Source organism: Podarcis raffonei, chromosome 15 (assembly GCF_027172205.1).
Source record: "Podarcis raffonei isolate rPodRaf1 chromosome 15, rPodRaf1.pri, whole genome shotgun sequence".
Taxonomy (NCBI): Eukaryota; Metazoa; Chordata; class Lepidosauria; order Squamata; family Lacertidae; genus Podarcis; species Podarcis raffonei.
The window spans coordinates 32,431,325-32,445,652 of record NC_070616.1 but is presented as its reverse complement, the minus strand read 5'-3'; the positions used below and the strand labels follow the sequence as shown (position 1 = coordinate 32,445,652).

General features: G+C 44.4%; 1 protein-coding gene across 1 annotated transcript in view; it reads left to right on the top strand.

The window, feature by feature from the left end:
* Window positions 1–3,861: 3,861 nt before the first annotated feature.
* The window catches only part of VSIG10L2 (V-set and immunoglobulin domain containing 10 like 2), a 33,962-nt gene continuing 23,495 nt past the window's right edge, over window positions 3,862–14,328 (top strand). The window contains exons 1-3 of the mRNA XM_053367285.1: window positions 3,862–4,294; window positions 7,564–7,911; window positions 10,719–10,994. Of these exons, the coding sequence (XP_053223260.1) occupies window positions 4,216–4,294; window positions 7,564–7,911; window positions 10,719–10,994 (703 nt within the window). The 5' untranslated portion in view covers window positions 3,862–4,215. The remainder of the gene's footprint in view (window positions 4,295–7,563; window positions 7,912–10,718; window positions 10,995–14,328) is intronic.

Here is a 14,328-nt window from a genome sequence, read left to right as displayed (position 1 = left end):
TCTGTTGTGAACAAAGACCTTGGCTGACCCAGATGGTGTTTGTGCTTGACTTATGCTTTGATCTTGAGCAGTGCTCAGTGGGGGAAGTTTGACCTTCCCTCCCCCGCCCTGTAAAAGCCTGGATGAAAATTAAAACCACTGACCATCCCTGCAATGAATAAGTAACGCACTGATACCTAACCTGGGTCCCACGTGAGCGAGATGCCCAAGGTGTCTTTCAACACTCCATTAAGAGCACGGAATCTTATTTCAGTAGCTGAATGGTAATAAATCTCTCCAAGGGACCTCTGCTATTCATAATAAAACAGGAGTGGGAAGCCTTTTTTTTTCACCTGAGGGCCACATTCCTGCATGGGTAACCTTCTGGGGGCCACGTGCCAGTGGTGAGGCAAAAATGAGTGTAGCAACAGATACGACTCTACATTCTAGCCATGCAAAATACAGATTTGTGCACCATATATTAGTTGTTGTTGTTTAGTCGTTTGGTCGTGTCCGACTCTTTGTGACCCCATGGACCAGAGCCTGCCATGCACTCCTGTCTTCCACTGCCTCCCGCAGTTTGGTCAGACTCATGTCGGTAGCTTCGAGAACACTATCCAACCATCTCGTCCTCTGTCGTCCCCTTCTCCTTGTGCCCTCAATCTTTCCCAACATCAGGGTCTTCTCTTCTCATGAGGTGGCCAAAGTATTGGAGTCTCAGCTTCTGGATCTGTCCTTCCAGTGAGCACTCAGGGCTGATTTCCTCCAGAATGGATAGGTCTGATCTTCTTGCAGTCCATGGGACTCTCAAGCACTGGCAGAGGAAGAGGAGTGCGGGGGGAGCGCACTGTCCCTAGCAGCGCGACCCCCAGGGTGCCATCGTGGCTGCCCCCCTGCCTGTGCTGGGCACCCTGCCCCCACAGGTGGCGCACCCCATCCCAGGACGCACGCCAGCCCCTCCCCCTCCTGCTCTCCACCCCCGGTGCCGGAGCATGAAGCTCCACCACTGCTCTCAAGAGTCTCCTCCAGCACCATAATTCAAAAACATCAGTTCTTTGGCAATCAGCCTTATTAATCCATGCAAGCAATAGCTGTTGCTACACTTCAGGACATGTTTCAGACCCTGCAAGTTCCCCTATTTTCCAGGGATGTCCCTCATTTAGAGAAGCTGTCCTGGTTTCTGATTTGATCCCAGAATGTTCTGCTTTTCCTTAGGATGTCAGAGAAATGTTGGAGGGTATGGAGTTATCTGACCCCCGAGCCGCCTGAAGGCAATACTGTATAGGGAAGTGTGTTTTTTAATGTTTAATGTTTTATTATGTTTTTACATATGTTGGAAGCTGCCCAGAATGGCTGGGGCAACCCAGTAAGATGTGTGGGGTATAAATAGTAAAATTATCATTATGGAATGGGACGTGCCTATTTTCATCAGAGAAATGTTGGAGGGTATGTTATTTCTGCTTGGCAAAAGCACCCAAAGGAAGGTGTGGAGCAAGAGTGATGTGGGGCATGACCTAGATTAACTTATAGCATTGTGATGGCACCCTCTGATTCATTATAGAACCACCTTTGTAACAATGAATACGTGAGAATGGGTTTTTTTTTAAATCTATTTTTTTTAAAAAAAATCTTGGTTTACAAATGTATGTGCAATGTCTCTCTCTCTCTCTTTTCCCCCCCAAGTAACATTTTTTACAGATCAGATTCATTTGTTGAGACATTAGGAAGAAGAGGGGGAAAGAGGTGGAGGGGGGAAGGTGAGTGGGGGTGGGGTGGGGTGGCAATGTTTCTATTATACTTAATATATTTGGGGTTCTGTGTCAGCGTCGCTTGTGCAGGTTCTGCACTATTCGCTTGTGTTCCTTTGGTGGTGAGAGAGGTTGGGGTTGGCCTAGGGTGTGGTTGTTTGTTTGTGATTGGCTGTGGTGATCTTTGTTTTTGTGTGTGTGTGAGTGGGTGGGTGGGTGGGTGTTTTGGATCAGGTTAGCCATACTGATTCGTATGCTGTTGGTGGATTTTTGTCATTGTCTTGTTGGGCTGTGTATGTGATAAAGGGGATCCATAACGGGGTGAAGGTGTCTTCTTCTATTTGTTCCTGTGTCAGTTTCAGTTTATTGGTTAATTTTTCTAGTAGGGCTGTTTCCCATACTATTTGATACCATTGGTCCATGCTTATTCCTGACAGGTCCTCTCCAGTGTCTGGTTATGGTGTTTCTGGTGGGTTATATGAGTTCTTTGTGGTGCAAATGGGCATTATTGTCTTGGAAGATGTTTAGTAGGGCCAATTCTGGGGTGATTTCTAATACTACGTGAAGGTTGTGCATTGAGAGGCAGGTGCCATCCTGCATCATGGAGGCACAAGGAAGAACATCTTCCTCCTTTGCAACATCCAGAAGTCAGGGTATTTTTATGATGATGTTGATGTGTTCACACAGAGTAGTTGGGCCTTGCTCTGTTCTGAAGGAAGGTGTTGTGTTGCAATTTCTTAGCTCTATTTGTTTCACAGCAAATTTGCTCTTTATCTCCTGAGGGTTTTGTTCTGGATAAAGGTTTTGTTTCTGCTTTATAAGATATAGGGAGAGTTAAGAGGGCATTGGCCACCCAGACACAGCTCCAATATCCACTTTGCATTATAGTTCGCAGGAAGGGCTGCAGTTCAGTGGAAGAACGTCTTCTTTGCATGCATAAAGTCCCAAGTTCACTTGCTGGTATCAACAGGCAGGGCTGGAAATGTGCCCCTTTCTGAAACCCTGGAGAGACATTGTTGGTTAATACGATACGATACGATAATCTTTATTGTCATTGTCCCATACAGAACAGCGAAATTGAAAAAAAATCTACATAAGACATTCAAAAACCAACAAGCCTGCTATCCCAGCTATCTCAACCTGGTTTGCCCCCCTAAAAACTCTGATACCCCATTTTTAAATACAATATACTCCTTATACTGCATTTAAAACCAAAATCGCATTTGGATAGAAACTGTTTCTCGGGCGGCTAGTCCTAGTCTTTATAACCCTGTACCTTCTTCCAGAAGGCAGAAGCTGAAAGAGATCATTTCCGGGGTGCACACTGTCCTGCGCTATCTCTGCAGCTTTCTTGTGGCACCTGGAAGCATAGATTTGATCCAAGGTGGGAAGAGTGCACCCAATTATTCTCTCCGCAGTCTTTACAACCCTCGACAGCATTGTTTTCCCCCTGACAATATAGAAAATACTGAACTGCACAGTCCAACAGACTGACCATGTCTGTTTTCTTACAGTTGTAAACTTAAGACATAAGCAGGCAAGTGCGGAAAAACCTTCAAGCCCTACTGCTTTCAATAGGCGAGAGAGTCAAGCACATCTTCGGAGCTCCAATTTATGAACGCTTTCGCTGCAGTAAGCCTTACTGAATTCAATATCCTTAAGTGTGTCTTCAGGGTTACCTCAGACAAAAAGAGAATTGGTGTGGCATAGTAGTTAAAGCAGAGGTTGGAGTCAGCTCCCATCACCCCCAGCTAGCATGGTCAATAGTCAGGGACGATGGGAGTTGTAGTCCAGCAACATCTGGAGGGCACCAGGTTGGCTACCCTTGGGTTAGAGCGCCAGACTAGGACCTGAAGCTCACTGGGTGATCTTGGGCCAGTTGCTATCTGTCAGCATAACCTACCTCACAGAGTTGCTGAGAGGATAAAACTGGATAAACTACACTACTTTGAGTGCCTTGGAGGAAAGATATGTACGCATTAAATCAATAAAAGAAAGACCTGCTTTGTCTGCTTTGGGAAAACACCAAATAGATTTGACTCCTGGTTATGGTTTTAGATTTGAAGCTCATGGCTTAGATTTTCCTAGGGAGAACTGAATATTCTCGATCTTTATCTCATGCTAGAGGCCAAGATGCTAAAACCAAAGAAAGTTGACTCATCATATATGAAGAAGCTCCTGCATAATAGATCAAGGAAACGAGATTAAGGAGAAGAAATGAATAATTGAAGATTAATCAGGGGAGATTCGGAGTAACCTGAGACTGATGAGGGCTGCATTTTGATGGACGAGAGGCTGAAAGAAGACCCAGAGAGACCGGCTTTCTATGTCACGGAGGTTAACAAGGTCTGTGGAGTAAGCAGGAAGTCGAAAAAATTGGGGACAGAGTGGTGAGCACTTGCTTGAAGGCTAGAGAGATGTGCCGGTTCGGAAGGAGCTAGGAGGGTCTCTGGCTTCTGGTTCCTTCCTCACGCAGTGACATGGAGCAATGGATTATGGATTGACAAGGAACCTACAAATTAGGAGCCTGCTGAAAATAATCTACATCCTCCCAACAGTGGCTTATGGTGAGTAACATCAGTGCTTTTTATCTGGACGTACTGAAGAGTACGCAGTACTTCCACCTCCCACCCCCAAATGTTAAAAGTGTGGGTACTTACTGTAACAACTTCATGGTGAGTACCAACATCTTTTTTTCTTAAAAAAAAAAGCACGGAGTAACAACTTCTTCTTCTTCTTCTTCTTCTTCTTCTTCTTCTTCTTCTTCTTCTTCTTCTTCTTCTTCTTCTTCTTCCTCTTCTTCTTCTTCTTCTTCTTCTTCTTCTTCATATCCTAGCTTTCCCCAGGCTGGGACTCAAGGCAACCTTCACAAATTAAAACAAGGATATATATTTTTAAAATGAAATATAATAGTTAAAAAGTATGTAAGCTCAAATAGAATTAAACCAATATTTAAAAATCAATGAAAATGCAGATAGCAACACAGTGCAGCACTATTAAAAGCCCTTTTCTTTAAAAAAAAACCAAAACAACCAGATCCCCAAGGCCTCTCAGAATGAAACATTCACCTGCCAGTGGATGGGCAACAAGGAGGGAGCCAGTCTCGCTTCTCTAGGGTGGGAGTCCCAAAGTCTGGGAGCAGCCACTGAGAAGGCCCTCTCCCATGTCCCCATCAAGAATGCCTTGAGGGTGACGGTACCAAGAAAAGGGCCCCCACCTAAGATTTCAAAATATGGAGGGTTCATATTGGAGAATATGCTCCTTCAGATAGCCTGGGCCTAAGCTGTATAGAAATTTTGCCAGGCCAGCTACAGTAGAAAAACTGTATATGTCAATACCAGGGTTTCCCAAACTTGAATCTCCCACTGTTTTGGACTACAACTCCCATCATCCCTAGGTAGCAGGACCAGTGGTCAGGGATTATGGAAATTGTAGTCCAAAAGCAACTGGAGATCAAAGTTTGGGGAACCCTGATCTACATTCTGGATGGGGAGATTGGTGGAGCTGGGGAGAAATTTATTCACTTCATATTTAAAGGTGAGCTTACCCAATTCATATTTTCTGAATCAACATGCAAGCCAAACCTCAGCCATCCTTGGAAATACACACTTCTCCAAAGTATGCCATGCAGTTCTCCAGCCAGGTAATGTGTAGAAAAAACGTGCCTATGATTAGTGAAAATGGCATACAAAACTACATGAGATTAAGGAAATTGCACTGCAAAAAAATGTGTATATTTGTCAAAATTGCCTACAAAAACACGTTTATTAGGAGGAACTCACGCTAAAAGGCTAGCAAATTTTCATGATGATTAAAGAAAAAGAAGAAATGAAGTGTAAATTGCAGCAAAAATGTGGAGAACTGAATTTAATACAGGAAAATGAGAAACTGAGAGAACCGAAATGACAGATTCATTCATTCCTAAGCAATAGTTGTCAGTGCCGTGGTCCATGACCAAGTATAGATAGCTATCCAGTTGTATATTATATGCCACCTAGGCTGGACTACTTTAAAGTGCTGTGCCTGAGACTCTCTTTAAATATGATTTGGAGAGTTCAGCTGTTTCAGAATGTGGTCACCTCAGTCCTGGCAGGCTACACATTCAGATCACTTTGACACCATATATAGCTTTTGGACACAGAGGTTCCAGTTATTTGTAAGAACTTTATGAAAGGTTGACTAAATCCAGCCAGCTGGTACTGCTGGGAGTGCCAGGTCATTAAATAAAATTATTAAGAGCTCCTCAAAGCAAACATTAGCAGTGGGTCCTTCTTGGATGCCGGGCTCTGATGCCGGCCTTGGCAACAAAACTACCCCTCCTATTTCAAGTTAACAGGGTCCAATGAAGGTCTTTGCCTGAGATATGTGGCTGATGTTCTGGAACATCATAAGAAGCATAGCTTGCTATCTGATATGTTATGAGGCTAATTTTGAACTGGTGACAGCAGATTGTAGTGCAGTTATGTATCTATATTGATATCCAATCAATGCAGCGGACTGGGAAATTGCAGAGCAGATGGATGTCTGGCAGCCCAATGTTTAATAGGTGGATGGAGAGTATTCAGGGAATCATTGTTAGTATGAAAATAGAAGTGTCACTGGCATGTTCCAATTATGAAATATTGCAGGGTACATTTGTATAAGCTGCCCACAGTTTTTGAGAAGGAGCGGGATATAAACTGGGAGCTCAGTGCTTTGTGTGCAGAAGATTGCAGGCCTCATTATCTTCTGTTAAAGGGCTAAAGTAACTGGAATTTAGGATGGACAAATCTGTTAATTTATGTTTCTTTCCATTTTTCTTTCCATTTTTTTCAATCTTAAATTCAGTTCTCCTCATTTCTTCACCAGTTTGGATGCTTAAATAAAAAAAATAACTCCTCATGAAAATGTAGTTAGCATTTTAATTCACCTCCTAATATTTATATTTTTTTGTACAGTGGTACCTCGGGTTACAGACGCTTCAGGTTACAGACTCTGCTAACCCAGAAATAGTACCTCGGATTAAGAACTTTGCTTCAGGATGAGAACAGAAATCGCACGGCAGCGGCACGGTGGCAGCGGGAGGCCCCATTAGCTAAAGTGGTATCTCAGGTTAAGAACAGTTTCAGGTTAAGAATGGACCTCCAGAACGAATTTAGTTCTTAGCCCAAGGTACCACGGTATATCATTTTGCCCAAAGTATACATTTTTTGGGGGAAAGCAGTACATCCGAATAAAACACACTCTTGTATGTTATCCTCACTAATGTATACCTCTTAATGCACACTTTTGCCTAATTTGCAAGTTTTTGTATGCATTATTTGGCTGCGGAACTGCATTGCAAAATTCAGAAAAGTGCAGATTTAAAAAGAGAGGTGATTGTTTTGGGAAGTCTGAATTAGGTACATTCACATTTAGATGTGAACTGACCTCTTCCTCCCTATTGGGAAAGTCCTCTGGGCTACGTGGTTCGGTATGGTAAAATAATCCATTGTGTTACAACGCCATTTCCTAATATCCTCAACTAAATGAATGAGGAAGACATAGAAAATATGTTGTCCAATGTATCACTAAGCAGCTCCTTCCACCAGCGCAAGGATTTATGCTTAAGTGACATAACTTACCCCATCTTCTGCCCCTGTGTGCCCCCTAAATCTATTATGGGGTTCTCTGAACCTCCTGGGCAGATTGGGAGAAGTTACAGAGTTGCAGGAGGGAAAACATTCTATTGCACTAGCATAAATCCATATGCTAGTGGAATAAGTACTGCTGCCCCTTGAGTTGTGTCCATTGCGAAACCTGCTGATATTAGTTGCAAACGGATTCCTGGAAAACTTAAGCTGCTTGTTTCCTCTAGGTCAGCTGCTCCCTTTAAAAGAAACCAAGTATGAGGAACATGTGGTCAAAGGGGTGCGCGATCGCTCTGTGCTTCTGCCATGCGGTGATGCGGCTTCGCCCATGGTTGTCTTCTGGAGTTTCACCAAGCTGGGCTCGGACATCCCCAGAGCTGTCGCAATCAGCAATGGCGTAGAGTCCAAAGTGGAGAGGGGCTCTGGTGTTCTGGGGAATGTGACGTTGGATAACAGCACCCTGGAGATCGAGAACCTGAAAACGGCAGCGGAAGGGCGCTTCCTGTGCCAGGCAATGTATGGCGAAGAAGATGAGATCAAAGTCGTTTATTTCTATATTGAGCTCATCGTTTTGGGTAAGTAGCTTGGCACGCCTGAAATGCGGAAGGATTGTTCCTTGAGAGCCTCTGCGCTTCTCTGCAAATGCTGCTATACAACTCCTTAGCCTTAGATCATGTTGGCTGAGGCCTCATGGATGTCATCTTCTCTTCAAATTCTCTACACCAAATTGTGTACCCCCAAAATTTCCCCTCTCGGGGTTCCATGTGTGTTTATCTTGAAATGTGTTTGGGAACCTACAAGGGGGAAAGGAGCCCAAGGAGAGGAATGTGGAAAACAGGGGGAAAGGAAAGGGTTTCAGAAAGGACGACTGGCCCAATCTGTTTTGAATTTGTGTCGCTTTCGAATGTGCCCATGTGCATAAGACCTTTCCATCTTGTTTCTGTGTTGACTTGCGTTTTAAAATCAGCATGAAAATCCAGAATGAATTTGTTCTGCTGCAAAATATTTTGTAGCAGAAGTGAATGCTTCAATAGATGCGTCCATGGAGAACCCAAGGTCAGAGAGATTGTGGGAAAATTTTTGGTTTGGGTCTCCACCTTTTCCAGGTTAAGTGGGCCCCACTGAGGAGCTTTGCAAATGTTTCCCCCCTCCCCATCCTGGAGCCAGGACAGTCTGGCAGAATGCAACAGCTAGACTCAGGTCAATGGGCAAAACTGAAAACAATATACAGATGTGCTTGGGGGGTTCCTGCGCAAACAGCAGCCTGGCTCATCTTGATCAGAGCTGTCAAGGATCCTGTCTACTGAAAGCACCTTAGGAATGTCAGCCAGCACACTCTGGCCTCTTGAAATTTGTCCAGAGATAAAAAACGGTTGCAGCCAAGTAATTGGAGATCCGCAAAAAGAGCTAACATTCCTGCCTCGGGTGTGCTGGTCAGAAGGCCTTTCTAAGAGGCACATTGGGGGAACGTGTATCCCAGGTTTCATGTGTGTCATCCAGACATCCGGTCCTCTTCTGTATGCAGAATGATGCAGCTGGGCTTTCATGGTCCTGTATTTTGCTGCTGGTGGGGTTGGTTAAACTCAAGTTGTCAAATACTCTTCTTGTTGCTGGGGGATTATCTCTCAGAAGTATGTAGCTGCCATTCATCTCCAGCAGTTCAATTGGAGTGGCTTGTGTTTGCTTTCCGACAGGGGACGATTTAATCCTTTTCTCATCTTAAGGCAGTCAGCCTTGTGTTTCCCAGCACCAGCTGTAAATTAAGGGGAAGGAAAAATACATTGCAATTTTCAGCTGAGAAAACGCACGTGAGGGTGATTGGGATCCCTTCTCTCAGTCTCTCATCCCAGGATAGTCACTATGATGGCTATATCCTCCCTTCAGGACCAGAGGCTAAGTTACAATATTCAAAGCTTTTTAGTTTAGAAAAAAGAGGCGAGCAAGGGAGGGGTCATTGTGCGTGACAAAAGGGAATAGAGAAGTTCCTTCTCCCTTGTAATAGTAGAACCTGGGGCAATCCAATGAATGGAAGGAGGTGAAAGTACTTCACAGGATATAGTTACTTCTACAAGATGTGGCAACAGCCAAGAATGTAAATAGATTTAAAAGTGGGTGGGAGATTGACTGTTCTTGATGGGGTTACACTTCCTCTGAAGGAGAAGGTTTGTAGCTTGAGGGTCCTCCTGGATCCTTTGCTGTCGCTCAGGCTCAGGTGGCCTCAGTGGCCCAGGGTGCCTTCCATCACCTTCAGCTGGTGGCCCAGCTACGCCCCTATCTGGACAGGGATAGACTAACTATTGTTGTCCATGCTCTGGTAACCTCAAGGTTAGTTTACTGCAATGCATTATATGTAGGGTATAAGGCGGTATATAAATTCAATAAATACTACTACTACTACTACTACTAATAATTTAGATCAATTCATGGATGATAAGTTTATCAGTGTCTACTAGCTATGAAGGCTAATGACTCCATCCAAGATCAGAGGGAGCATGCCTTTAAATTACAAGTTGCTGGGAAACAATCACAAGAGATTATTATTATTATTATTATTATTATTATTATTATTATTATTTACTTATACCCTGCCCATCTGGCTGGGTTTCCCCAGCCACTCTGGGCACCTTTCAACAAGAGATTAAAAATATATTAAAACATCAGTCATTAAAAACTTCCCTAAGCAGGGCTGCTTTCAGATGTCTTCTAAATGTCAGGTAGTTGTTCATTTCTTTGACATCTGATGGGAGGGCATTCCACAGGGTGGGCGCCACTACCGATAAGGCCCTCTGCCTGGTTCCCTGTAACCTCATTTCAGAGAGGGAACCGCCAGAAGGTCCTCGGAGCTGGACCTCAGTGTCTGGGCTGAACGATGGGGGTGGAGATGCCCCTTCAGGTATTCTGGGCCGAGGCCGTTTAGGGCTTTAAAGGTCAGCACCGACACTTTGCATTGTGCTCAGAAATGTATTGGGAGCCAAGGTGTTATGTGGCTTTTGCCCTTCTTTCTTGATTTTGGCCTTTGCAGAGGCATCTTGCTAGCCATTGTAGGAAAGACGAGGTTGGATTAGACAAGTCTTTGGTCCAATCCAGCAGGGCTCTTCTGCTCTTCTTATCCTGAAGTTTGCTCATCCTTGATCTACGTTCTGTTGCTGTCATAAGAACATAAGAAAAGTCTACTGGATCAGGCCAATGACCCATCTAACCCAGATTCCTGTTCTCACAGTGGTGCCTATGGGACGCCAACAGGCAGTACGTGGGTGCAAGAGCAGTCTGCCCACCTGCGTTTCCAAACACGTGGTGTTCGGAGGCAGAGTGGAGGTAGAGCATAGTGCCTGGAAAGGGCGAGGGCATAGCTGAGCTCAAGTCTATGTTTGCTCTATTGCAGTTCCTGTTTCAAAGCCTTTCCTGCAGATGAACAATTCAACGCCCGTGGAAGGCATGCCTGTTGTGATGACATGCACAGTGAGAGAGGGGACGCCTCCTGTTACATATTCATGGCAGCGCTACACTAACCGGGATGGCACAGTATCTGTCGCAGAAACAGTGGAAGGTCTATTGAACCTGACATCGTCTAACCGGACTCAGATGGGCTGGTACACCTGCACCACCCAAAATGAAGTCAATAGCCAAACCAGCGACAGGATGTACCTTGACGTTATCTGTAAGTAATCGGGGAAAGGAGCCAAATGTTCTGGTCTTTCCTCTTCTTGTCTTTCCTCAGTGCTGGAAAGGTGCTAAAAAATACCGTATTTTTCGCTCCATAAGACGCACCTGACCATAAGATGCACCTAGTTTTTAGAGGAGGAAAACAAGAAAAAAAATATTCTGAATGAAACAGTGGATGTATGATTTTTGTGGTTCATCCTGTGGCCACAGACATGATATGTGATTTGATGGTGAGTTTGGGGTAAAGGTAAACGTACCCCTGCCCGTACGGGCCAGTCGTGTCCGACTCTAGGGTTGTGCGCTCATCTCACTTAAGAGGCTGGGAGCCAGCGCTGTCCGAAGACACTTCCGGGTCACGTGGCCAGCATGACGCAGCTGCTCTGGCGAGCCAGCACCAGCGCAGCACACGGAAAAGCCGTTTACCTTCCCGCTATAAAGCAGTACCTATTTATCTACTTGCACTTAGGGGTGCTTTCGAACTGCTAGGTGGGCAGGAGCTGGGACCGAAAGACGGGAGCTCACCCTGCCGCGGGGATTCGAACCCCCGACCATACAATTGGCAAGTCCTAGGCACTGAGGTTTTACCCACAGCGCCACCTGCGTCCGAGTTTGGGGTAGCCCAATGCAAAAATCCTGAGAATCCATGTGGATCCATGCTTTGTAACCACGTTTTTGTGCCATTGCGGCCCCATGAAACAGTGGATGTGTGAATTTCTTTTGGTGCAGGCTGTAGCCATGGACATGCTATGTGTTCTGATGGTGAATTTGGGGTGACCCAATGCAAAAACCCTGAGGATCCATGTGCTTTTACCTCCCCGCTCCCAGGCAGCCTCCTTTATTGCTAGCGTCCCTTATCTCCCTCCTGATCGCTTGCCGATCAACTGCTCAGCAGCTTCGTTTCAATATTCAACGTTCAATATTCAATATTCAATGTTCAACACCCCCTTCCCTCTTATTTGCCTTAGTGTCTTTTCCTCAGCTGAAGCAGTTTTTTGCTCCTCCTTTTCTTCTAATTTCTCTCTTCATTGCTTGTTTTAGTATTCCTGTCTTCTCTCCTTGCAAGTTCACTGTCTTTACCTCCCCCCTCCCCCAGCAGCCTCCTTTACCTGCAGCCTTATTTCCCTCCCAATCGCTTGCCGATCAGCTGCTCAGCGGCTTCGTTTCAACACCCCCTTCTCCCTTTCTTAAAAAAAAGCAGGATCTGCTTTTCGCCCCTGGGCAATTCGGCTCCAGGGACCACACATTCGCTCCATAAGACGCACAGACATTTCCCCTTACTTTTTAAGAGGAAAAAAGTGCCTCTTATGGAGCGAAAAATACAGTAAATCAACAGAGCCTTCGACTTAAAAACACATTTATTATGGCATAAGCTTTCATTCACTTCATCAGATGCATGGGGGGCCTTTCCTGACATCCTTTTTATTGTGCATTCATGATTATTTGTGCTACTGATGTTATTGGAATGGTCACACACTTTCAATATGGTTTGCACCTGCAGAGGCTCTGGGTCAGTCACACAGCTTCATTTCCAATCAGTGCACAACCTGTAACATTCTGCTGAAACCCTGTAACTTTTTTTTTATAATGCAAAATATCTGGTTTATTTTTGTCCCCCTGCCTTGGTTGCACTGTAGCCCCTCTGGACAGCAATAAAATGTGGCAGCATTGGGGAAGCATCACAGAACAAACTTAAGTGGAATGAATCCATTGCTAATTCACTGTGGTTGTGACATGTTGCAGAATACATGCACAATAAAAAACAGCAGCCTGGAGGAGCCTATGGTGTCATCTTGAGTTTCTGGTCCATAGAGAGAGATAGTTGGGGATTGTACACAGTGAGATCAGCGGAAAATGAAATGCAGACAGTGATAATTATGCCATTAATGGTGTAACCGATCTCAAAACGGACAGTCTCGGACAAAGGGACTTCAAAGGGAGACTGCAATGCAAAACCGTGCAATTCAAATTCTTCAAGAGATTCAGCTATCCCAACAGAATGAGAGTGGTTTAATAACATTTGATACCTTGCAACAACAAGAAAATTAATAGAAATGCTACCTTTTAAAGGAAAGCAAACAAAGAATTGAACAATTAAGTGCATGAAACGAGAGCGTCAGAATTATTTAAAGCGTTTCCTCTGCTGTCATATGGGTTAATTCATTAATTAAATGGCACTTATGATGATTCCATTTATACTCATATTGAAGATAATTTTAATGTAGGGTGTTCTAGAACTAAGTTTACAGATGAGTGAATATTGGATTGTAAACTGTGTTTGTTTGTTTTCTCTCGCTCTCTTATTCACTCTCAAGTTTCAGCTCTATAACCTGTGGATTGAATCAGGGAAAAGGTTGTGTGTGTGTGTGTGTTTATCACAATATATCTATGAATATATCTATGAATTAGCTTACCAATGCCAGGATGTCTAGGTTGCATCTCCAACAACTGTTTTGGTAAAAGGTCATGTCTGTGCTTTCTTCATCTCATTTCTCTCTGAGTCAAATCTCTCAATGTTCTAATTTTAACTTGGTAGCAGCCTCAGACTCTCAGAGTGGGTAGTATTGTGAAACTACTTATTTATCATGTATTGAACTGTATTGCTAGCTGCCTTGGACATTTTTTAGTGCAGATGCAGAGGACCTCTCCCAATCCCTGCTGTTCCTTTATCTAAAAATTGCTGTTTTCCCCATGAAGAAAAAACCTGTGAGGAAAAATGGGGGAATTTGGGGGAAAATTTTGATCAGGGAAAAAGAGAAGAGATACATCTAAATACATTTAAATCTCCCAAGACAGGGGTTGCCAACTTGGCAATGTGAAAGGTCACATCAAATATATCCTCGAAATATACACTTTGTACAAGAAACTGTTTTTCCTGCTCAGCTCCTGTTTGCACTGGGTGGAAGCCCTGACAATGATACCAGTTTAACATTGCTGCAAGTAAATACTGTAGATCTGCTCTGACTGTCATAAAGGTAAAGGTACCCCTGATCGTTGGGTCCAGTCGCGGACGACTCTGGGGTTGCGCACTCATCTCACTCTATAGGCCGAGGGAGCCAGCGTTTGTCCGCAGACAGCTTCCGGGTCATGTGGCCAGCATGACTAAGCTAAGGTTACCAGATTTTTTTCAATGAATCCAGGGACACTTTTCAACTTCAATGGATTTTGTGTGGGGACTGATTTGTAAATCTGGGGACTGTCCCTGGGAAACGGGGATGTCTGGTAACCTTAGACTAAGCCGCTTCTGGCAAACCAGAGCAGCTCACGGAAATGCCATTTACCTTCCTGCCGGAGCGGTACCTACTGTATTTTTTGCTCTATAAGACACACTT